We start from the raw sequence: 27,231 nt of genomic DNA, 5'->3' as shown, positions 1-27,231 counted from the left end.
TTGTTAACATCGAGTATAGATTTAAGTGTCAGAAAGTCGTTTCTGAAAGTATTTGTATGGAGTGTAGCCATGTATGGAAGTGAAATGTGGATGATAAATAGTTTGGACAAGAAGAGAATAGAAGCTTTTGAAATGTGGCGCTACAGAAGAATGCTGAAGATTAGATGGGTAGATCAAATAACTAATGAGGAGGTATTGAATATAATTGGGGAGAAGAGGAGTTTGTGGCACAACTTGACTAGAAGAAGGGATCGGTTGGTAGGGCATATTCTGAGGCATCAAGGGATCACCAATTTAGTATTGGAGGGCAGTGTGGAGGGTAAAAATCGTTGAGGGAGACCAAGAGAGGAATACACTAAACAGATTCAGAAGGATGTAGGTTGCAGTAGGTACTGGGAGATGATGAACCTTGCACAGGATGGAGTAGCATGGAGAGCAGCATCAAACCAGTCTCTGGACTGAAAAACAACAACAACAACAATTACTAGAAGCAATGACATAAATTAAAAGGTTTTCTGCTGTCTTCTGAAAAATTACACATACCACCATTTGATGAACTCAAGGGAACTGACTGAATTAGTGCTGACTTTAGTAAATACTGATGGTGCTTCTTGGCTTGTCATTTCACAGGAATTTTTATCCTATCCCACATCAGAGTCTAGGGCACTGCTTCCGACACTGGAAGAGCTACAATCAGAAGATTTGTCCAAGTATGGTCTGTGCTTTGGAAAAGCAATACTGCATTTACAAGACATGGTTGAACAATTAAATACGCACGCCATTCTTACAATGCCCTCAGAGCTATTCACATTCTGAAGTGGGAATTGCAGTATACAATGTGTAAAAAAAAAAAAAAATTAATGTGATACCATAGCAGAGATGCAAGCATTGTCATCAACATGATTTATTAAAACATTGTCATTTTGCTTCAGACGAGGAAATAAAAAGGCTCTTGAGGACTTCAGCAGATAATTTTTCACATACTGTCTCTCCAAAGTGCATCGTATGTTTATCTGTAATTAATGGAAGAAAACAAGGTAGCACTACAACTTCTTTAACATTTATTACTTCTGTTTGTGGTGCATATTTTTATTTATTTTCTGTACACAATCAGTACGGGCTTTGTTTCCAAGAAAATAAAATTCCTGAATTAATTAAATTGCTCTAGATCATGAATGTACAATGTAATACATGAAACAACCAGATGTGTCCGTAAATTATTTTTCTGTCTGGAGTTTACCATCATATTAAAACTGTTATGAAACAGTTTTAATGTTTTTATGTTATGAAATATACAGCTGCTGGTCTACTTTTTGCTCAACAGCTCATCTCTCCTTCCTCACAAAACACATCCCCTGAAAATTTCCCCTGCTATTTCTTTCCATCTCCCCTCTACCAATACTACTTGCAGGGTGATTGCAAATTATTCACCAGATTTTGACATCATAGCTTCAAATATATAATGTCCACTAGTTTGTGTTTATAATCAATGAAAAGAGCATACTTTAATGTTCTGTTTATGTCACTGCAGGTTTCATGGTGATTCACGAGGCGGCAGGGTGATAGCAGTTTGCAAAATTGTAACTAACCAACAGAAAGTATGTATTTTGTTTGCTGCAATATTAGAAGACTGATTCTATCATTACCATGCAGTTTGTGTTCTGAAGACTGTACAACATACAGCCACCAATCCACCAAAGCGTTCAGCAGTAGTGTTGACAGTTCAAGGATACATGTGGCCTCTGTAAAGGGAAAAAGCTCTGTACAACTGGATGTTGCAGCTGAAACCAGGGCGTATACATGGACAAGGAAAAATAATTCCCAGATTTGTCCCGGATTTCCCGGTTAAAAACACATTTTCTCCCAGGTGAAAATACCCTTTTCCATGTTAAGTGACAGTATACTCCTAGTCGACACTGTAAAACTCATCAATCCTTTGAATGTTTATGGTTTTATATACCGGAGTAGAATTTCCCGGCACTTTAGAAAACTTAACTCAGGGGGGAAAAAAACACGTTTTGAAAGACCTTTGATGTGCAGAAACATGTACGCTGCATATTTTCATATTACGAAGGTATAAATTCGAATTCCACCAAACACTACATGTCACTTTCCAAAGCATTGAAATCGAGATTGCGATGTGCTTTTGTAAACCAGTTATGGCTCATGTCACGTGACCTCGACAGCTGATGACAGCATAGGACATGTGATGTAGTCAGCCAATAGCAAGATCACTCTTAAAGCAGCACGAACACACAATATATATAATATTAGTCTCGAAGATTAACAAGATGGAAGAGAAGCTAAGCTTCCACATATAATGTTGATATGTTTTGCACTTGTTACACTTTAAGATACATCACACAAATGTGTCGGTAAAATTTTTAACGACAACGTAAATGTTTGATCTTCTGGGCTCGAAATTCTTCTAAATGGTTGTCCTCAAAGAGTTGATTTTTAAATGAGAGTCAAACGCTTTGTGATTTAAGAAATTCATCGTACATTCTCGCACATAGCTCATCTTAAGTAAAAGGAAATCTCCTTTGAATGTAACGCTTTTCAAACCACCATTCGCAATATTTTCCTGTGACCTGTTAGAAATAGGTCCGTTTCAGCAGTTGCAAGAGCGCGCCAGATAACAAGCGTCACCGAGCTTGCGCAGCTACGATGACGCTGGAAGCCCATATATATGTTTGTACGTGTAAAACATTAAAAGATCTCACATTATGTCATAAAAGAAACAAGACATCACCAGCTGGGGTGCCCGAGCGGTTCTAGCCGCTACAGTCTGGAACCGCGCTGCTGCTACGGTCGCAGGTTCGAATCCTGCCTCGGGCATGGATGTGTGTGATATGGTTGTTGGTTGGTTGTTTGAGGTTAAAGGGACCAAACAGCAAGGTCATCAGTCCCTTGTTTCAAATAGACTCCATTCTGCTAACGGGACATCTCAGTATAGTCAGAAAAATAAAACGGATAAAGGGGAAACGTAAAAGGGCAGTCACGTTGTCATTAGTAAAAACAAATGAGGGAAGTTGGCAAGAGAACGAACCCAACACTATGCTGAAACAGCATAGGCAAGACCACCTGTGACTTAAAAGGTACAACTGCTATAATGCAGAAAGTACGTATGGGAATAGAAAAACTAACCAAGCCTTAAAAAGAAGGGGTAAAAACAGAGTAAAAGGGAAAGAAAAGAGGATTCCGGTCAGGGAGGTGAATCGGGAATCTCTGAACACTGCCTACAGTGGGAGACACCCAAACACTCACCGCCCTGCCCCAACACCAGAGGGAGATTAAAAACTTTAAAACTGAGAATAAAAACCACTCTCCCGGAGGAAACCTAGAACCAGAGAGACCATCCGGGAATCGTCAGCCAACATCAAAGGTAAAGTGTGGGGGAGTCTGTACTTAGCACGCAGAGCCAAAAGAAGGGGGCATTCAACCAAAATGTGGGCCACTGACTGGAAGGCTCCACAACCACATAGCGGGGGTGGCTCATCACGCAAAAGGAAACCATGGGTCAGCCTGGTATGGCCAATGCGGAGACGACACAGTGTGGTCGAGTCCTTGCGGGAGAGGCTAAAGGAAGAACGCCATGGGCCTGTATTCACCTTAATGGCACGAAGTTTATTAGACAGTGGAGTAGCCTCCCAAGAATTGGCCCATGACTGTGCAAAGTGGGATTTGATGTGAAGCCGTAAATCCGCTGCAGGAGGGGTTACAGAAAACGGGGGGTAAGTAACTGCTCCCCCAGCCAAACGATCAGCGAGCTCATTACCCGGGATACCCACATGGCCCGGGACCCATAAGAAGTCAATGGAACAAGCAGCACGGTGAAGATCAGCGAGATGGTCATGGATGGCAGAGACCAAGGGATGGCGCGAAAAACACCGGTCAATAGCAAGAAGGCCACTCATCGAGTCCGTACATAACAAAACGCGGTTGTGTTGGGATTGTTTAATAAAGGTAAGGGCCCGGGAAATTGCCATCAATTCCGCAGTAAACACCCCACATGAGGGTGGCAGTAGATGATTTTCCGTTCCAACGAAGGACGTGAAGGCATACCCAACATGATCAGCAGATTTAGAGCCATCAGTGTAAAAAACAACAGCATCCCGAAACTCCCATAAAATTTGGCGGAAAAAGGAACGGAACACCACCGGGGGGATGGAATCTTTCGGACCGCGGCGGAGATCCATCCGAATTCGAGGCTGAGGAACTAACCAAGGAGGGGTGGAGGGGAGGGAGCGAGGAAGACAGGACAAAGAAGGAAGCCGAAAATCACGGGTAAGAGACGCAAGGCGCAGCCCAACCGGTAAACCCGCCCGAGGGCGGGAGTCAGGCGGGCGACGTCCATGGTCTGGGAATAGGATAGAATAGGAAGGATTAGCGGGAGAAGAACGGATAGTAAGGGCATAAGACACCAGAAGCTGGGACCGCCGAACAGAAAGGGGGGGGATCCCAGCTTCAACCAGGAGACTATCAACAGGGCTAGTAGGGAAGGCACCGGGGGCCAAACGGATACCACGATGGTGGACTGGATCCAGCACGTGCAGCGTGGAAGGAGCAGCTGAACCATAAACTTGACAACCATAGTCCAAACGTGACAGAACTAGAGCATGATAAAGACGGAGGAGGAGGGAACGGTCCGCACCCCAGGAGGAGTGGGCAAGGAAGCGAAGGACATTGAGTTTACGGAAACATCCTACCTTCAGGAGTCTGATATGGGGCAGCCAAGTGAGCTTGTTGTCGAAAAGAAGACCTAGGAAACGAAACTGTGGAACCACAGGCAATCTTTGTGCAGCGAGATAGAGCTCTGGATCAGGGTGGACCGTAGTACGGCGACAGAAGTGGACCACCTGCGATTTTAAAGGAGAGAATTGAAACCCGTGGGAGAGGGTCCATGCAGAGGCACGCCGTATAGCCACCTGGAGCTGCCGTTCTGCTGATGGCATCGAGGAGGAACTAACCCAAATGCAGAAATCATCCACATACAGGGCAGGGGCGACCAAGGGACCGACAGAGGCCACAAGTCCATCGATAGCAATGAGGAAAAGAAGGACACTCAAGACAGAACCCTGTGGGATGCCCGTCTCCTGGGTCCGTGGAGAACTAAAAGCAGTACCAACTCGAACTCTGAATGACCGATGGATCAGGAACTGGCGGATAAAAATCGGGAGTGGGCCCCGAAGACCCCACTGATGAAGGGTTAGTAAGATGTGATGGCGCCAGGCCGTGTCATAGGCCTTGCGAAGGTCAAAAAACACTGCAACCAAATGGCGGCGCTGGGAAAAAGCCTGCCGAACTGCGGATTCCTAGCGAAGCAAATGATCGATTGGAGATCGTCCCTCTCGAAAGCCACACTGGTAAGGGGACAATAGATCCCGAGATTCGAGGACCCAAGTGAGCCGACGGGCTACCAGCCGTTCAAGTAACTTACAACCAACATTGGTCAAACTAATTGGCCGATAGCTGTCAACAGATAGGGGGTTCTGACCAGGCTTAAGGACAGGAACCACAATGCTATCCCTCCACTGAGAAGGGAAGTCACCCTGGAGCCAGATACGGTTAAACACCCGAAGAAGATGGTGCCGTTGTGGAGCACTGAGATGTTGAAGCAGCTGGTTATGAATGGAATCTGGGCCAGGAGCCGTATCATGAGAAGCAGATAGAGCAGAAAGAAATTCCCATTCAGTGAAAGGTTCGTTGTAAGATTCTGACTCACAAGTGGTGAAACATAAGGTGACAGCATCAGCCTGCTGTTTTTGATGAAGGAAAGCAGCTGGATAGGAGGCCGACGCTGATGCCACTGCAAAATGGGTCGCAAGATGTTCTGCGAGAACTAATGGGTCCGTACAAATGCCATCTGGGAGGTGAAGGCCTGGGAGGGTGGACTGCCGATGGCAACCTTGGAGAGAGCGAAGTGTAGCCCATACCCGTGACAGAGGGACAGTGGAACCAAGGGAAGAAACGAATCGTTCCCAACATATCCGCTCGCTCTGTTTGATTAAATAACGGGCTTTAGCGCGAAGGCGCTTAAAGGTAGAAAGGCTGGCTACAGATGGGTGCCTCTTAAAGAGTTGCAAAGCTCGACGGCGATCACGGATGGCAATGGCAATGGCCGTACACCACGGGACTTGCCGACGACGAAATTGTCCAGATGAGCGCGGGACAGCAAGGTTAGCAGCGCGAACAATCGCGTCAGACACGTCACGTAGGACGTCATCAATACAACCCGACAAAGAGGGAGAAAACTTGACCTGTGCAGTATATAGAGGCCAATCGGCGCGGTGGAAAGACCAACGAGGTAACCTCTCCATCGGGGAGCGGGGAGGGAGCGTGATAATCAACGGGAAATGGTCACTATCACAAAGGTCGTCGTGTGGCGACCAGTGTAATGAAGGGAGGAGAGAGGGAGAAGAAAGAGAAAGATCAATGGCAGAAAAGGTACCATGACCAGCACTGAAATGAGTAGGGGAGCCATCATTAAGAAGGCACAGGTCGTGGTCTGCAATAAATTGGTCGATAAGAAGACCTCGTCTAGATGGAAAGGCACTGCCCCACAAAGGATGATGAGCATTAAAATCCCCAAGGAGGAGGAAGGGAGGAGGAAGTTGCTGAAGAAGGGTGGTTAAGGCAGCAGGTGTAAGAGTCCTGTCAGGAGGGAGATAAAGATTGCATACTGTGACTGCAGAGTCTAAGTGGACCCTAACAGCAACTGCTTCCAATGTAGTTTGGAGAGGAATCCACGTGCTAGCAATGTCTGTACGGACCAACGTACAAACGCCACCAGAAGCCCGCAAGGGTCCGACCCGATTTCGACAGAAAACACGGAACCCACGGAGGGTCGGTGAGTGAGCATCAGTAAAATGAGATTCCTGAAGAACCACACAAGCTGCTGAGTAGGACGAAAGAAGGGATTTCAATTCCGGAAGGTGACGATAGTAGCCATTACAGTTCCATTGGAGAACCACAGAACGATGGTTTAAATGAGGGCTGAACACGCTAAATCCAGTCATACCGCCGGGTCCCCACCCGTCACCGACAAGGAGGGGGCGACATCCATAAACGACAGGTCAGAATCCGGTTGTGAAGCCGGGGAAGGGACCTCCGGTGACACCAGAGTCTCTTTGTCCCGGGACTTATGTTTCTTCTTCTTTTCAGGCTGAGATCGAGGAGGGCTGTGTGGCATAATGGAGCCAGCTGCAGCAAAATCAGGAACAGAAAGAGACCGGGCGACCTGGGGGCCGATAGACCGCGGCTCTCGCGGTCGCCGCGCTGCAGCAGACCTTTGACCTGGAAGGTGCCGGGAAGGGGCATCCCGGGAGAGGCGCCCTTGACCGGCAGACGCCGAAGGAGTGGGACACTTCTCCGGCTGGGGAGGGGGAGCGGCGCCCAGAGGAGAAGGTGTGGGAGCCGCAGGGGAGGGGGGAAGGAGAGGGGTCCGGGACGGGGGTAAGGAAGGGGGAGGAAGGGATGAAGATGTAACCAAGGCGTAACTAGATGTCATGGACACAGGGTGCAATCGTGCATATTTCTTACGGGCCTCTGTGTAGCTTAAACGATCAAGAGACTTATACTCCTGTATCTTTTTTTCTTTCTTATAGACTGGGCAATCTGCTGAACGTGGAGAATGACTACCATGACAATTTACACATACAGGAGGGGGAACACAGGGACTCCCCTCATGGAGTGGACGTCCACAGTCACCAGAGAGAGGGTCCTGGGTACAGCGAGAAGACATGTGGCCAAAACGCAAGCACTTAAAACACCGCATAGGAGGTGGGATGTACGGCTTCACATCACAGCGATAGACCATAATCTTAACTTTCTCAGGAAGGGTATCCCCTTCAAAGGCCAGGATAAAGGCACCAGTATCAATACGATTATCTTTAGGACCCTTCTGAACACGCCGAACAAAGTGAACACCCCGCCGTCCGAGATTGTCCCGAAGTTCCTCATCAGTTTGAAGGATGAGGTCTCTGTGAAAAATCACACCTTGTACCATATTTAGAGACTGGTGAGGGGTAATGGACACGGGAATTGTGCCAAGATGGGTACAGGCACGAAGGGCCGCAGATTGGGCAGCCGAAGCAGTTTTTATCAGTAACGAACCCGACCGCATCTTGCTCAGGGAGTCCACTTCGCCGAACTTGTCTTCAATGTGTTCCACAAAGAATAAAGGTTTGACACTGGTGAAAGTATCTCCATCAGTCCTGGTGCAAACTAGATAACGGGGGAAAGGTTTTGCCCCTAGACGACAGGCCTGACCCTCCTCCCAGGGGGTAGCCACGGAAGGGAAGGCCGAAGGGGCAAGAGAAGCAGCACTTGAGGAATCAGTACCACGCAGAGAGACGGCCGCAGAAGAGCGGCCAGAGGTTTGGACCCTTATGCGTTTCATCTGCATAGCGTCCGCCCTGATACCACCCACTCCGATCAGGGGCTCTCCTCACGGGCGCCACCCAGCCACAGCAAGGGCCGTCTGGCACGGCAGCCATTGCCGGGAGTTCCGATGCTCCAGGATGACGAGCAACCACTCCAAGGCATGCATGAGGAGGTCACAGCTCAGGTATCAGAAGTGTGATCCCTGTGTGTTCAGGGGGCTCAACCAAAAGGGTACATAGCGACCCCACCACACGGGCTGGCTACCGTGCTGGCTATGCACCCTAGCATCAGACAACGACGTAGAAGAAAAGGTGGAATATACTAGGAGGGCACACGTCGGAGACACTAGGTAAGGTGCTCTTCCCCAAATGGCTCACACTACGGAAGAGAAATTTTGGAATGGAGGTCAAACCCCAGAGGGGGACCAAGGAATGCCAAAAGGAGGAGATGATTACGCAACAAAGCCAGAGTGTAAAACCAACAGAACCAGGAGAATAGCGGGGGCCAACATAAGCAAGGACACCAATAGAGGGAGAGGAGAGGGCGAGGGGAAAGGGGTATGGAGGGGAAAGGAGGGGAAGGGAAAGGAAATGCAGCCCGGGAGAGAAAGAAGGCTGCAATGGCTCGGGGCCCCGTGCTCGCCACGCACGTATCCACGAAAGAGTTGTGGACCCCCGGGGGGTATGTGTGTGATATCTTTAGGTTAGTTAGGTTTAAGTAGTTCTGACTTTAGGGGACTGATGACCTCAGAAGTTAAGTCCCATAGTGCTCAGAGCCATTTGAACCATTTTGAAACAAGACATCAGAGGATACTTCAAGAGCGTCGGAATTTCGTGAACCATACGAAAACACATAATTCGGCTTAAAATGAACATTCGTATACAAATTTTCTTGGAGTAACAGTACTGTATTATCTCATGTTTGGTTCTTTATTGGCATAATGCCATAAGTGCACTTGAAATGCAGCGAACAGTTGAAACTAGCCAATAGTGTGAAATTAAACACTTCGTTTCAAATAAGTTGACTGCCTCAACAGAAAAGATTAATAAAAGCCAAATCTCTTTGGCAAACCGGCCAAAATAACTTCATTGTTTTGTAAGGCGATTAATGTTTGACTCTCAGAAAGGTGGAAATAAAATCTAAAACTGATAACATATTTTAGCTTTCTGTAATTACACGAACGTATTTTAATTCATTTGATAGCTCCCGGCCACAAAAATCCGTTTTGTTATCATTTAACGTGAGAGCAATAAATGAAGAGAAAACAACAAAATGACTAAATGTAAACAGGCCACGTGGAGATGACCCACCTCCCCACCACAACTTAGACTGCTCTGTGCAACAGCCCCAGATTTACTAATTTCAGAACCGGGGCAATATTAAGTAGTGGCACCCAGCCACATATCTGTAACGAGAAGAGGGAGAAGGTGCTACTCACATTCGCGACTCAACTGCGCATGCGCAAGAGCCCGCCCTCAACAGCTCAAACGAGTCTAATTTTAACAGTTGTCACGCTACACTCTATCGGAGGCAATTGCATAGTCTTCCTAAAGCTTCTGATACACTTTGCTGTTGGCAGACACTTGTATGAGCACTGTTTTGTTGTTGTATATGGCACATTTCCTTTGCAACTTAAGTTTTATTTTCTTTCTTTTTTTTCCTCTTGTTCATGTTTTGTTGCTCAGTGTTATTCTGCAGTAGCGGGATACAGTAATATCCTTCGTTAGAGTATTGGTTCTTACCAGTCAAAATCACAAAAATTTAACTGAAAACTAAAACAATGAAAAATTCCTGAAATTCTAAACAATTCCTGGGTTTTCCCAGTTTTCTCCTAATTGAAAAAATTCCCGGGTTTTTCCCGGATCTCCCAGGTCGTATACACCCTGTGAAACACTGGAGAATGCCAAAGAGGCGTTCCCTTTATAGCCCAAAGAAATCTACATGTCATGCAAGTAGCAAACTGAGCATTCCACTGCCAACTGTGTGGAAGATTCTGCACAAACATCAGAAATATGAAACTTCCTGGCAGATTAAAACTGTGTGTCAGACGGAGACTCGAACTCGGGACCTTTGCCTTTCGCGGGCAAGTGCTCAACCAACTGAGTTACCCAACCACGACTCACGCCCTGTCCTCACAGCTTTACTTTTGCCAGTACCTCGTCTCCTACCTTCCAAACTTTACAGAAGTTCTCAGAAATATTGCATACACCTGCTGCAATGTTTATTAAGTGACGACACCATCAGATGTGGATTTGTGAACATTTCCAGGAAGCAACGGAGAATGGTGTCTTTACTCCTGACTCATGTTTACTGATGCGGTGATGTTCCACGTAAATGGTCAAATGAATTGTCACAATGTCCATACATAGGTCACAGCAAATCCCAATTTACCGTTTAGATCAGGGTGTGGAATTTCAACTTTGAAGCCACTTTGATCACCACAACCCCCTTTATCTGAATATGAAAAAATACCCACTCTGTCTCCTTCTATGGAGTTAGTTTGACAGACAGACTGTTCACACTGTGTCTTTGTAACTGAGGAATTTTGTCATCATGAGGCCAGCCTAATGTGTCAAACATGCAGGGAGGTAATAACATTTGACAAGACAGACTGCAAACTTACGTGACGTATGCCTTTGCATTTTTTTATTAAGTTCTCTCTTACAAACTGGTACTCACACTCCACAGTTTGAATGTTTGTCAGGTGAACATAATTATTTTTCCTAAAATGGTTACTTGCTCCAAAAACCTTTGTTCACTTGGTCCAACAGCAAAGTGTATGTCGTCCTAAACAGTGATGCAGTGTTCAATTTTCATTTCCTGGGATGAAATAAGGTGTTTCTTATTTTGTAGTGCCACACTTAATGGATTCAATTTCTCGTAAAAGTCCACGAGGAAGTAGGGAAGCCTAAAAAATTTAAATTGCCTTAGATTTTTCAGAAAACCCTTAGCTTTAGCAGCACGTCATCATTTTTATGGGCTAGCTGTTCAGAGTGAGTCACAACAGCTTTCCATGATTGAAGAAGAGCTTGAATGACACACACTTTACTGGTGAATCAACTGACAGTGTGAATATGAATTTCTCCTCCTAGAACTTTTACTGTTTCTCTTAACATCCGAAGTCTTTTCGTTGATCCATAACAGAATTTGAGAAAATTTCTAACAACCAAGTCAAATGTTTTGAGATGTTCATATTCCCGACAGTCATCTATCACAGCTAACTGCAAAGGGTGTGCAAGACAGTGAATGCTTATCAGTATTTGAAAAGAGTTTCATTTGCATAGCTTATCCTGATTTGTGCCCAACCACACCTGCAGCATCACCAATGCCTACACCTATGATGTAATATTTTTCTCTGTATTCATTTGGGCCTACAGCGCTCTCTCAATAATCTGTCAAAGCTGTGAAACAACCAGAGGAAGTGTAATCCGGTAAATCTATTACACCTAATATTGCCTCCTCAGTGTGGTCGTCATCTGCATCCATGTATCCAACCTACACATCTGCAGGATTAGTTGCAGTGGCACCATCAATTAGAAGCCTGATGTATTTACAGTTTTGTAGTTGTGTACGAGATCCTGCTTCTGTGTATCTACCATAAAATGAATGAATACTCTGTGCTGTTTTTCACTGGCCATACTAAGCTAACAGTCACATTTAATTTTCATGTCAAACAAAGAATGTGTAAAAAGTCTTTAAATGACTTCTCATGTCTAACTATGTAGTACTTCACATAAAAATTTCTAAGATGGAAAAACATTTGACTGTCCATTTTTTATTCTGGGTATGCAGAAAAAAATTAATTCTTTTAGAGGTGCAGAATACCCTTTCACTTCTCGTCAACATTACTAGCTTGTACCAGTTCAAAAAATTTGGAAGATGCAAGCTTTGTTGTATCATTGTACATTAGCCACTCAAAATTACTTAACCAGTCTTCATTAAATTTCATTTTAGTTGGAAATGGTAGTGTGGCACAAGCTAAACACTATTACTATGGGCCGATTCTGTCACACAAATTGCAATTTGTTTTTCCTGCACATGAGGAACAATCACATTGTCCTTCACATTTTCGTCACTAGCTACACACCCATTGAATGTATTACACTAAAAAAAAATGACTGTTTGCCTCTTTTCCATTGTAATACCTAATTTGTCACAAAATCAGATAAACTAAATGTCTAGTTACAATAAAATACAGGTAACCATAAAATTTGAATGCTGGAGGATGCCGCCATATCAACAAAGACCTATCATACCATACACTACAACCTTCTTTAACATGGGCCACTGCTCTTGTTTCACAAACCAGGACTTTCTCATTGATGCCAACACTTGGCAAAGAGTATATACACTTCTATAGTACCTGAACAGTGCATGAATTTATGTTGTCCATACTATTCTGAACATAGCCATAGAGTGTTTAAAAAATAAAATAAAATTTACATGTAAGCCTGGATCGACAGCTGCCAATTTTTTGTTACTAATGGAGAACTGGCGACTTTAAAATTCGCACCCTGCTGTAGACTGAAAGAGATTCTCTGAAAGTGAATGTTTTCTGTGCTGTTTCACATATGAAAGTGTATGGCTTTCACTTTTTTTCCTGGGAAAACTAACAGATACACTGTACCTACCTACATATGTTGCAAGACTGGGTGTTCCCTAAACCAATAGTTGATATCGCAAATGTCATAATCCAACAAGACAGACTCCACTTCATTGGCAAAGAAGTATGTCATCACATGAAGGAAGAACTTCGAAAGTAGTGGACTGAGCACTACACTCTGGATGACTTGGCACTCTTCAGATGGTCCCTACGGTCTACCAATTTTCTTCTCTGACGGCATGTGAAAGACAATGTTTATGCACAACCTTTTCTGACAACACTGACTGAACTCCAGAATCACATAAGTGCTGTGCTACTGAAGACTGACAGAGACTGGCTTGAAATTTACTATCACATTGGTGTTTGTCATTTAACAGGACGAGGGAACATAGAACATTTGTAGCCATGTATAAGAAATTTGGAAATGTGCTTTTTGATGCAAAGTATTGTCTACTATTTTTTTATATATAATACTTTGTGAAATAAAGTTGTACACAACCAGACAAGTCATTGTAATCATGCTGTAAATTGCTTTCCACCCCACTGTCATTTTCCTGAACTTACAACATTCCACATTGTCTTTACTTATCATTTGTCATTTATTAATAGTTCATTTTATCCAACTGATATTTCTTTCCTGCATAACTCTTTCATGCTGCAATGGAGTGTGCATTACTTTGAAACGTCCTGTCAGGTTACTAGTATGTACAGGAGAAATCCTGTGCAATTTGGAAAGTAGGGGAGAGTTATTGACAGAAGTAAAGAAGTGATAGCAGTCTGGTAGTCACGACTTGATTACTCAGCCAGTAAGAGCATTGTCCATGAAAGACAAGATACAACATTGCTACAAAAAGTATAGACTGAAAACATCAATGCTGAAAAGCCCAATCTCACACGATTCAGTAAAGCCAGAGGTATTTTTATGACTCAATTGAGGATTTTTTGGTTTGGAGGATGCACATCTCAAATGGAAAGTAATCAACAGTTGCGAAGTAGCTGCAGGCTTGTCTTGGAAGAGTGCTGGGACCCTTGCTGTTTATGGTTTATATTAGTGACCTGCAGACAACATTAATGGTAACTTCAGACTTTTTGCAGATAACATGTTATCTATAATGACATACTGTGAGAAAAGTTGCTCAAATATCAAACCAGATCTAAACATTGGGAAATTTGCTTTAAATGTTCAGAAAGGTAAAACTGTGCACTTCACGAAGAGCGCAATGTCAACTGTCGCAACTGGAAACACGTCAACTCGTACAAATATTTGAGTGTGATATACGCAGGTGTAAGAAATGGAATGAACATACTGGCTCAGTCACAGGTAAACTGTGTGGCAGGCTTCAGTTCGCCAGTAGATAATGTGAAAATGCCATCAATCTGGAGAAGTGATTGCTTACAAAATACTACAGAGTTGCACCCTAGACTACTGTTGAAGTGTTTGGAACTATATGAAATACAACTAACAGGGGATACTGAATGTACACAAAGAACAGCAACATGAATGATAACAGGTTTGAATGACCCATAGGAGAGCTTCACGGATATGCCAAAAAACTGAATTAGCAGACTTGGTAGGCACCCTATGGCGAACATAAGCTATCCTGGGAAAGATATTTACAGAGTTTCAAAAAACAGTATAAGTAAGGAGGCTAAGTAATTACAGTGTGCACAGAGGTAGTTAAGCAATTTTTCATCCTGAGCTTCAAGCTGGAATGGAACAGGAAGAAACCCTAATATGTGGTATGAGGGTCATTTGAAAAGTTCTCAGAATCACCACGAGAGGTCAGCACTGATGCAACGAGTTGTTTCATGTGATATTCATTGGACTGTAGCCTGTAAACTTGTGCCACGCCAGTGCTCTTGGAAGAGGGCTGTGGTAGTGACGTGGCTCTGTTATTGTTCCCGCATAATGATTTGCGAAGTAGGTGGGGGGGGGGGGGGGGGGGGGGTGGTATCAAGGTTCAAATAGTGATTAAGTACTTCGTAAAGAAAGGCATGAACACAACAGGCATTCATGCCAATTTTCAGAATACACTGGGGACTCTCCTCCTTCATATTCAACTGTTGCCAAGTGGACAAATGAATTTAAATTTGGTCGGGAGAGCTTAGATGATGATGATCATGATCATGATCATGATCTGCGCACTGGTCGGCCAACATGTGTCACTATTGCAGAAATCGTTGCGAAAGCACACAAAATGGTCACAGAGGATCGCCGATTGAAAGTGCGTGAAATTGCTCACGCCTGCCGGATATTTTTGGGACAAAAAACTAAACTGTTTTGCTAAAGGCAGACCCCACCCAAAAACATATGTATTGTTAAAGCAAACACAGACAAAAGAGCTTCAACCTCAAGATGATCATACTAACAACTGATGGCTCATGACTGATGATACATACAGAAATGCAGTTTCACTATGACACACACAGAACATTTAATGTGCTGCGTGCTGAAAGTGTGACAATATAAACTGTCAGAATTTTCATTACCGATTGTGGCACTGTGATTAATTGGGTAAAGTGTGTGGTGCAAACCTGTGACCAAGATATTGGCTTGACTGCCGGCAGAGTTGCAGCCTTTCTTCTTGCGTCACTATGAGAGCAAAAGTGGTGGGACAATTTCCGACACCTTACTTACCTCTCTTGAATTCAATAAAACTACGTTGTCTGTATAATCCAAATCCTCCAGACATTTATGGCTGTTTTTCCACTCCTTTGGCTTTTCACTTCAAGCAAACTGTGTGTCATCAAGGGATAGGTGATGTGGGCTGGGCAATTGCCAGTGGGCAGGACATTTATAAATGGGCTTTTGCCGGGAATTTGCCCAAAGCAGTTTTAATGCCCAAAATCTGGGCATTTATGAAAAAAAAATGCATTCAAAAGTTTTTACTGCTACAATGGACCATTTACCAATTAAAATAAGGTATGTGATGATACTCAAAATATTAAAAGTTGGCAAATGTTTACTTTTAAACCTACATATAACATTCATTGCCTTTATTATGATCCTAATATGACCTTTAATAATGATGCAGGTATTAATTTAGTGAGTTCGTGGTCTAGATCTAGAGCTCTGATGCCTTCCATCCTCAGTATTTAAAATATATGCAAAGCAATAGCTACAGCAAGTACTACCACTCTCTCCCTCCCCTCCTCACTCCACTGCCTGCACCAATTTACACTGTTGGTTGTTTACTTTCATTTATTGCAGATATTAAAATATTAAAAATTTAAGAGTCAACTGTTACATACCTTTAGCTTCAATATTCTGTTGAAGCATTTCCTCCATTTCATCTGATTCAGCAATGTCAACTGGAAGTTCAGCATCATTGTGACAGCTGCAACATTCCCACCGTGTTCTATCAGGTACCTACGGAAAACGAAGGAACAAAAAATTTTACAAAATAAATACTGCAGTTATATGCAGACCAATACAATTATTTTAATTATTTCTAAGAGATTTATTTGTAGTTTCAGTAAGAAATTCATTTGCTGCATTTCAAGTTCTGAATTTTCATCCACACTTCATTATTCTTTTCATGTACCAGTATTTGAAACTATTTCAGATAAAAGTTACCGGCAGCCAGTTACAGGCTATATATAAATGGTAATAAGATTGGGCCCAGCTGAAAGTTATAATTGTTGTGTTGCTTTTAGCCACTTATAGTCAAATAGAAAAATGCTCTGGTAATTGAATACTGTTGATTGCTACATTCATCGTGTATTCATTGGTGAGGCAAAGTATTCTGTTGCTTTCATTCAAAAAACCAAACCCTCATTTGGTGGCTCTTTCATCTTCTTTACCAACATGTATTAACTACCACACAGCTCACAACTAGATCCAAAACACCACCACCACCACCACCACCACCACCACCACCACCACCACCTGAGTGGGGCACATGAGAAGAAGTTAAGAGTTAACAAAATTATACAACTGATATTTTCAGAAAATCTTGAAAAATAGTGCTACATTATTTTATTTATTCATAAATAATAACTTTTTTAGTATTCTCAGAAGTAATGTTACCAGTTCAAACTGCGATTAAATCTTAAAACATTTCCACTTCCCTGATATGATACTAGTCTAGACAGAATATCAAAGAAGATGTAAGGTTCCAATGGCTGAATCATTTGTCACTTCCAAATAATGTTATTAACAGTACACCATGATAACCCAAGTTAGGAAATATGAACAGTTACATTAAAGGCCTCTTGGTTATACCCTGCAACCAGTATTAATAAGTAAATTATAAGTATCAGTTTACTCCTGTTGAGTGGTTTACTACTGTACTACAGTGGTGTGCACGAAAGAAGGTGGGTGGTGAGGCGATGCATAGTAGCTAGCACTAGTGCACCATGTGCCGCTCCAGCCAATAGAGTCATTCTTCTGCACCTGCCAATAGTACACGCTTGAGGGTGTGCGTAAAACATTTAGCATTGATTTTCATGTTAGTTTAGGTATTGTGAGCTTACTTAGCCACTTCATTGGTCATTATGGTGCACAAAGCAGATACAAGATATATTACAAGTGGCAGCGACAGTTTACCGAGCATGTAAAACCTACTAGTGAGAGTCAGATGCAGAAACAGTGGCCCATTACAGTACTCATCCCTTCACAGCCAGTTACCAGAAGGGCAACAGCACGTTGCACTGCCACCTTCCTACATACACACCACTACAGTACGGAAGATACATTCCAAGCTAAGAATGATGATAGCAAATGAGTAATAAATTCAATTTTTGTGATGGTTTACCTGCATGTAGGGAGCATATCACAGTTCTCACTTACAAGAAACAAGTCCAAAAGAAACAAATGTAGAATGTCCACTTTTATTTCCCTTTGTAAAACAGCAAGCACTTACTGTGTCGTTACGTTACGTCCATGAATGAATGACTGAGTTCCTTGTCATTAAGTTTAATTTATTACTATCACAACAAAACAAAACAAAGAGTACTTTAACTATTTTACTTAATACTCTCATATCCCAATAAATGCCACAAATTATGAAACAAATAAGTAAATTTCTTCTGTCTTGCAATATGTGACTAAGAATAATTTTTAGCTACTGGTACTATGACAAATGAGTAAAATTTAAGACCAAGTACACGGTTGCTGTTATAGACACTAAGTTAACTTGGATGTTGAAACATCAAGTTTCAAGCAGCCTGTAACACCAACAAAAATCACAGGTTTTTGAGTATACAATACAATTACAGAGATGGGGGGGGAGGGGGGGGGGGGGGGGGGGAACCACACACACACACACACACACACACACACACACACACACACACACAGGCCAAGTGCGAGTTGGATTCTTGTTCTGAAGGTTTTGTACAAAATTAATCTCTATACATAAAACACAATGTCTCAAATCAGTCACTCACTCACCATTGTCCAGCCACAAAAGATAGAAACTTGGAAATCTGCAGAAAGTGTTAAGCTTAAACTGTAGGTGTCGTTAAAGAATGGATTTTTCAATATTCCATCCCTAAGAGGGTAAAACAGGGGACAAGAGGCTTGGTGAAAAAGTCACTATTAAGGCAATTTTGAAGCCAGAACCATGAAAATTGGTATTTCAGTACTTAGTTAGAAATAAAGAAAGACGTGTTTCAGAATTTTTGGAAATTCAACCACCAAGCGAGTAAAATTTGAGTGCATGTTTTCTGAAAATAAATCATTATTAAAGAACTACGAAAGCATTTTTACAGCTACATCTGCGAGCGCGCGCGAGAGAGTGTATACCTGTCCTTTTTTCCCCCTAAGGTAAGTCTTTCCGCTCCCGGGATTGGAATGACTCCTTACCCTCTCCCTTAAAACCCACATCCTTTCGCCTTTCCCTCTCTTTCCCTCTTTCCTGATAAAGCAACCGTTGGTTGCGAAAGCTTGAATTTTGTGTGTATGTTTGTGTGTCTATCGACCTGCCAGCACTTTCGTTTGGTAAGTCACATCTTTGTTTTTAGATATATTTTTCCCACGTGGAATGTTTCCCTCTATTATATCCATATCATAAAATTGGTATTTCACTAGATATAAAGGAATATGCATTAGGGGATGAAAGTTTCTGTGGAAAAGACTAACAAAAACCATGGACTTGAGCTAAAAGAATCATATTTTGGTCAGACGTACAATCCGAAAAACTGTGCTTCTAAGGCCTTAATTAGCGCTAAAAGTTAAGAAGGTGTTGCAATCTGTGGACAACAGTGAACAAAGCAGAAGGCACTAACCTAGTTATGCATACTATGCACACAAACAGTTTATCTACAGATTTCGATAAGTGAGTTTGCGAGTATCAAAATATGTGAAAAATGACTATCTTTTGACTACAATTACTTAATAGCCTAATTTGTTTACACTGCTGAGGGACCACAGATCTTAGTATTTGCCAAACTTCAATTTGAAAGCTCTAACCATTCCAGAGAAAAAAGGAGCTTAATAGACTAGCAGGCAGACAAGAAAGTGATCTTGTAAGGCTTCCATTTTTACCAAGTGAAGTATGGAACCCTGAAAATAAGAATTCCAAAACAGGGTCAAACTAAGCCTTTACGATTATCATATTGACATACTAGCCATTATGCTAACGAAACATGGATGCACAAGTGACATTCGAAATTATTATCCACCTTACATATTACTATGTAATTCTCTTTCTTATTGCTATTACTGACCCACCATCAGTTGCTTTTACAAGGCAAAATGAGGATGTATATCACTGCCATTAAAAGATACATATCTATAGCACTTAGTCACTCACTGTCAGAAGATGTCCTGCAAACACCCCCTTGTTCATTACTCTGAAATCTAACCAACGTTTTCTCCAAAGTCGTTCTTGATCATTTGCAACTAGAGCCACTTAGAATGACATCAGGGCTATGTGGAGAACTATACAAAAGTCTTGACAGATGTGATCACACTAGGTCGTATTTGTGAAGGATGATAAATGAGCTTCCTCCATTTTTTTTAATAGATCTATGGACTTTACAAGTTAGTGAAATACTCATCCGTAATGTTATGTAATCATTGTCAAAGTGCTAAAGACTGTGTGCACATCTGGCAACAATGCCAAAAAAAATATGACCACAAACACCTTGTTTAGATATTTATAGGTTTTTATCAACATATGTCAAGATATTCCCTTTTCAACACATCATGCTGTCTATCACAACTGTAGTAAAAACCCATGATAACTTGCCAGCAGCCATGAAATGTTTAGCTCCTAATAGAAGTTAGATTAAGAACAGCCTAACGGATTTATCGGTGGCCTGCTCCTCATACTTCATCAATTTCTTAGTAAAAGCAACTGATGTAGATATTATTATTATTAAATAATGTCTTATGTAAAATATTACTTCCACACATCTTCAGTGCAGTAAAGTGACTAATGAAAGTGAGTACTGTGAACTAATTCCCTGTTAGATGATGCAAGGCAGCCTAAATTTAATGTAGACATTTGAGTGTATTGTATATTTACACATTTTGTGACAAATTTCTTATTTTGTCTGAAAAGAAAATATGTTCCAAGATTTTTTTTTTACTTATTCCACATCCGTAGAGACAGTTTCCCTTAGGGTCTAGGGAAAGAACACTTGCATTCATGTCTATGACATGTTCTACACCCCTGAATATCTCCTCATTCTGGTAGTAGGGAACTGAAAGTACATGTAATTTACTGTAATTCAAAATCGTTCATAGTGACCGTCTCCAAATAATCATCTCCCTCATTCGCAATGTACTGTTTCCAAAAAGTTACAAATAGCAGTTAAACTCTGCTTTGGAACAAGAGACAGCAATCTGAATCCTTCAAAATATTGTAAGCACTTTCCACTGAAATGCCTAACACTTTTCCAAGTTTTCTGTTGGCGACTATAGTCACTGGATACCACTTCAGCAGTGTCATTTATTTTCTCAGTATGGATGGTGGCATGAGCTCTGAATGTGTACTATATGTATTTGGCATAACACGATGTCTCAGGTTCCTAGAAGAGAGCTTCTTGAATTTTTCCGTGTGTAAGTAATACTACTAATTGTAGGTGGCACGAGACAATGGGCACTTTAGAACACAGTGGCCAGAAGTGAAGGCAGGCTCACTTGAGATATTATCACGTAGACTAAGGAACATGTGAAGGCTGAAATGATAGGTGTAAGTGACCTGAAGTCCTATACATGAGCAATGGCATTGTTAAAGATTCCAAGCAACAGTTGCACTATGCGCATGCATGTACTTTCCACTTGAAGGAAGCGTATAACCTGCAAATTGTGTCTCACTTACTTATGCAGAATTTATCACTTATCACTTACTACCACCATCAGCAACAACAACTCGCAACAAGTGAAATAGAAATTCACTTGCTACGATCACATTTAATGCTAGCTTTATAATTTCCACAATCAGCCACAAATAAAATTATTTACTGAAAACTTAATTGTAATCCAGTTAATCTATTATATTGCCTGGTCACATCAGAGATTTTCTGAGCATTAACAATACAAGTTTTGGTGGTAAAAGCAAGCTACACAGGGACGAGATCATGTGGACTCAAATACAGGGGCCTTCAATTTAATTGAACATGCAGTTGCACAAAGTTAACTAAACAGGCAGTATGTACACCGAACAACCTGGTCAGAGATTTAAAATACTTTCAAGGACAGAAATAGAACATTGTCGCAATTAGATGCAAAGACACTGCATCATCACAGTGAGAATGACTACAGGCAACAAGCAAAAACTTATAGTTCAAGTGTCATAAAGAAAATATAAACACAGTAGAAACGTTAATGCTACAACAAATAAAATACTATTGATGCATAAAACAATCAATTTAGTCCGCATCAGGTAAATGGTTCATTCCATGTTGAGTGATGTAGAAGTCCCAACTCTACCATATTCAGCTTCTTTGAAATTTGTACAGAATGTACCTAAGGGATTTGCAAGAATTTCTGCCAAGTTTCAACTCCACCCCTAACTCGGTGTAGGTACAAGTGCCAGTTTCAAAATGGCAACTTTCTTCAGTACTGGAACAAGAGCTAGGATCCTGGGGAACTTATTGTGTAGAATCTTAAGTTATCAAAAATATAAAATGCACCACTTTTGCGAACATATAACAAAACATTTATACAATTGCGTCCATCAAAAACATCTTCATTCTGGTGTCCTTTTAGTTAAGGTGTAAAAATTAGACTTTATTCTTTTCAGCACATTTAAATACTGTTTGTTAAGTTGTAACCAATAAAATTTATGTTACCTGTTACCTTTACTAAATGTGTTTGAAGCATTGTTGTCTTACAAGTTCATGAATGTATTGCATTATACTGAACAAAGAGTTCAGGATTTATAATGATTTGAAACTTGTCATAGCAGCAATAACTTTCTGATAAGTAGGTGAGAGAAAATTGAATATATTCATGCAGCTTTGAAAATGTTAACAATTCTGGATGTCATTTACTGTGTAAAAAGTGTGTAAAGGTCTGGAAGATGGAAAAGTGTTTTCTTAAGAAGAACAAAAACTGCTTAACTGACAAAGTAGTTTACAGTCTGATGATGCTTCTGAGTTATATATTGATCATGAAGCACTGCTTGAGCTCAGATACGAATTTCTATGAAGACCATGCTGAAATCCTTCTGATAAAAAGAATGAAACAATACGAAAGTCTACAATGTTCTTAACAAAGTCACTGTCTGTCTGTGACTAACTTCTAGGTTAGAGACATATTTTATTAACAATATGCCACCTTCAATCAACCTATCACAATGAACTCTGGCCCAAGGCACTGGAGCCAGCAGTCATGTGTGCATGATTGGTGTGTGTGTGTTTCTCTTTTTCTAACAAAGGCCGAAACTGAAGCTTATGTGTAGGTGTCTTAATTGTGACAGTCTGCAACTTAACATATTGTCTTTACAGTAAGCTGAAAGCTATCTTTCCTAACATAGTTGATATTCCTACCTGGACTTTCCATCGTTTGTATGTATTCTAACTCTGAATAGAGGGCAAGGTGAGAATCCAGAAAGAGAAAGAGAGAGAGAGAGAGAGAGAGAGAGAGAGAGAGAGAGAGAGAGAGAGAGAGAGAGAGAGAGAGGGGGGGGGGGGGGGGGATGGGCGGGAAGGTGGGCCGGACAGAGAGAGAGGGATGGGCGAGAAGGTGAAGGTGGGCCGGACAGAGAGAGAGGGATGGGCGGGAAGGTGGGCCGGACAGAGAGAGAGGGATGGGCGGGAAGGTGGGCCGGACAGAGAGAGAGGGATGAGCGGGAAGGTGGGCCGGACAGAGAGAGAGGGATGAGCGGGAAGGTGGGCCGGACAGAGAGAGAGGGATGAGCGGGAAGGTGGGCCGGACAGAGAGAGAGGGATGGGCGGGAAGGTGGGCCGGACAGAGAGAGAGGGATGGGCGGGAAGGTGGGCCAGACAGAGAGAGAGGGATGGGCGGGAAGGTGGGGCGGACAGAGAGAGAGGGATGGGCGGGAAGGGGGGGCGGACAGAGAGAGAGAGAGAGAGAGAGGGAGATGGGCGGTAAGATGGGCCGGACAGAGAGAGAGAGAGATGGGCGGTAAGATGGGCCGGACAGAGAGAGAGAGAGATGGGCGGTAAGATGGGCCGGACAGAGAGAGAGAGAGATGGGCGGTAAGATGGGCCGGACAGAGAGAGAGAGAGATGGGCGGTAAGATGGGCCGGACAGAGAGAGAGAGAGAGAGAGAGAGAGAGAGAGAGATGGGCAGTAAGATGGGCCGGACAGAGAGAGAGAGATGGGCGGTAAGATGGGCCGGACAGAGAGAGAGAGATGGGCGGTAAGATGGGCCGGACAGAGAGAGAGAGAGAGAGAGATGGGCGGTAAGATGGGCCGGACAGAGAGAGAGAGATGGGCGGTAAGATGGGCCGGACAGAGAGAGAGAGATGGGCGGTAAGATGGGCCGGACAGAGAGAGAGAGAGAGATGGGCGGTAAGATGGGCCGGACAGAGAGAGAGATGGGCGGTAAGATGGGCCGGACAGAGAGAGAGATGGGCGGTAAGATGGGCCAGACAGAGAGAGATGGGTGGTAAGATGGGCCAGACAGAGAGAGATGGGCAGTAATTTACAATTCTTCAAATATATGTTGTAGGAAGCCACTAATATTTTATGCAAAATAGTTCCTAGAAACAAAATTCATTTTGCAAAATTTGTTATTTATATTATGCAATGTCACAGTAATATAGCAATATTCTTGTTTTTGTTGCTATCCTATTCAATCCCATCTTCATGAAATCTACATACTTCTGAAGTGCTGGCCTTAGAAGTTAATCTCGGCTCGCAATGCTAAAGTTCCTGCACATTTTTCGTGTTATGTGCGAACAAACCAATGCCTTCAAGGCCAATGAAACTGTGAAGAAGCACTAGTGTATTTTCCATTTTGTTGCATCTCATTCAATTTTGAAAATCTGATTGTTGTCCTGGAATCCAAAACAAGACAAACTTTTTTTTCATTAAAAATAAGGAGTTCCTTTTGATCTTACATGGATGTCCGTCAGCACAGAAGTGAGGAATATCAGAACGGTTTGGGACAAATTAAAAAGTGATCAAGTGATTAGAATTTTCCAAGGGATTTCCATTAAAAAATAAGTGCTGGTAGAACTCTCTTGATTTATTAACTTCAAAGTTAATTTTTTTTTTCTAGTTGGTATGGATATTATGGTGATGAGAGGTCACAGAGCACTATGTTATGCAACAATATTTTTATATTGTTCGTGGCACACTATTCAGACTTCCAATTGATCTAGAAGGAAGGGCCATCCAAGAATTTCAGAGAAATGAAATCACCATAAACATGTTGCAAGGCATCTTTAGACAAGGGTTACATACAGAAGCTACTATAACTTTAAAGAAAGAGGGAACAGGCTATTAATCCATGACCACAGATAGTCATCTTTACTCCATCTTGCAAAGTTCCTCTTTCAACTCTAAGAGTTCAAACGGAATCAGTTGAGCAACCGTTCTGCAGAAAATCCAATGAATCTCTATCATGGATCTAACTTTCAGAAATCTAGTATTATGAGAAAAGTCATCTTAAATTCAAGGAATTGTTGTAATAATCAAGTATGTCCAGTTTTGATCAAAAGTAAGATTGAACTACCACTGCATAGTTTGAAAATTGTTTATCGTTTGGTGCAAGAATGAGACTTGTTCATGGAACCCATTTAGAATAATACATGGGAACATTGGAGGGGCTTGTCAACATCTGACATCTGGGTCAACAACCGGTTATGTCCAGTTCTTTCCTTGTGATTGCACGAAACACTGGTCAGATTATTTGCTTATGAAATACATCAATCACTTTCACTGCGGTTGATGTTACACAAGATCTGTTGTTAGACTTCTTGTTCTACCTAACAAAGCCATTTCATTTAACATTAAGCGTGCTCGTAATGAGAAGTTTACTATTTCAAATACAGGCTCAGTATACTTCACTGAATGGAAGTATGTAGTTCCCTATTATGCAACATTGTCACAACTTATCTATCACAATTCAGTCATGCAGAAACTCTCAACTACATTAACTATTAGTGAGGAAAAACTTTTCATGAAGTGCCACTGCTAGTTAAATTTGAGAAATATAAAAATGTCCTGAAGCTTGCCAAGAAGTATGTGTCAATCTCGGACATGTAATTTTATGGAATGTTAGTCTGTGAAAGAACTGTTACGAATGTTACACACAGTTCACCAGAATGAGAAGCACAATGAATGCTCATATAACCTTCCACACCTATGATTTTTTATTATAATAGATATTTTTAATTCTCAGACTTCCGATAATATTCAGTAACCTGTCCAGCACTAATACTGTTGTTGTTGTTGTTGTTGTTGTCTTGTTGTTTGGTGCACTCTCCATGCTACTCTGTCCTGCGCAATCCTCTTCATCATCTCCCAATAACTACTGCAACCTACATCCCTCTGAATCTGCATAGTGTATTCATCTCTTGGTCTCCATCTACGATTTTTACCCTCCGCACTTCCCTCCAATACTAAATTGGTGATTCGTTGATGCCTCAGAATGTGTCCTACCAACCGATCCCTTCTTCTAGTCAAGTTGTGCCACAAATTTCTCTTCTCCACAATGATATTCAGTACCTCCTCTTTAGTTACATGATTTATCCATCTAATCTTCAGCATTCTTCTGTAGCACCACATTTCAAAAGTGTCTATTCTCTTTTTGTCTAAACTATTTATCGTCCACGTTTCACTTCCATACACGGCTTCACTCTGTACCAATACTTTCTGAAATGACTTCCTGACACTTAAATCTATACTCGATGTCAGCAAATTTCTCTTCTTCAGATATGCTTTCCTGGCCATTGCCAGTCTACATTTTATATCCTCTCTACTTCAACCATCATCAGTTATTTTGCTCCCCAAATAGTAAAACTCGTTACTTCTTTAAGTGTCTCATTTCCTAATCAAATTCCCTCAGCATAACCTGATTGAATTCGACTACATTCCTTTATCCTCTTTTTTTCTTTTGTTGATGTTTATCTTATATCCTCCTTTCAAGACACTGTCCATTCCATTCAATTGCTCTTCCAGGTCCTTAGCTGTCTGACAGAATTACAATGTCATCGGCAAACCTCAAAGTTTTTTTATTTCTTTTCCATGGATTTTAATTCCTACTCCAAATTTGACTTATGCTCCTTTACTGCTTACTCAGTATACACACTGAACAACATTGGAGTTAGGCTACAACCATTTCTCACTCCCTTCTCAGCCACTACTTCCCTTTCATGCCCCTTGACTCTTATTACTGCAATCTGGTTTCCGTACAAATTGGAAACAGCCTTTCGCTCCCTGTACTTCACCCCTGCCACCTTCAGAATAATAATAATAATAATAATAATATTTCTTTCTTGTCTCAGACGTTATGTCTGGTGAAGGTGACGCGGACCTTGATCAAGCGTGACTTCCTTTTAACTGTATGGTATATGTTACATTGCATTTAGGAACTTTCGGGTAATTGAACAAGTGTCAAAAATTACAGATTTCTGTAGTTGTATATATAAGTTTGGATGTAGCTGTATTGCATTGATGTACTGGTGGATATTGTGTGGTATGACTCCTGTAGTTGATAGTATAATTGGTATGATGTCAACTTTATCCTGATGCCACATGTCTGACGTCCTCAGCCAGTTGGATGTATTTTTCAATTTTTTCTCCTGTTTTCTTTTGTATATTTGTTGTATTGGGTATGGATATTTCGATTAGTTGTGTTAATTTCTTCTTTTTA

General features: G+C 41.9%; 1 protein-coding gene across 1 annotated transcript in view; it reads right to left on the bottom strand.

The window, feature by feature from the left end:
* LOC124796246 (protein phosphatase 1 regulatory subunit 12A-like) overlaps positions 1–27,231 on the bottom strand; it is a 371,361-nt gene that overhangs the window by 234,795 nt on the left and 109,335 nt on the right. Inside the window, 2 exon segments of the mRNA XM_047260342.1 lie at positions 16,241–16,318; positions 16,321–16,358. Of these exon segments, the coding sequence (XP_047116298.1) occupies positions 16,241–16,318; positions 16,321–16,358 (116 nt within the window).

The sequence above is a fragment of the Schistocerca piceifrons genome, chromosome 4 (assembly GCF_021461385.2).
Source record: "Schistocerca piceifrons isolate TAMUIC-IGC-003096 chromosome 4, iqSchPice1.1, whole genome shotgun sequence".
NCBI classification, from domain to species: domain Eukaryota; kingdom Metazoa; phylum Arthropoda; class Insecta; order Orthoptera; family Acrididae; genus Schistocerca; species Schistocerca piceifrons.
This window is presented reverse-complemented; position numbering and strand designations above follow the sequence as displayed.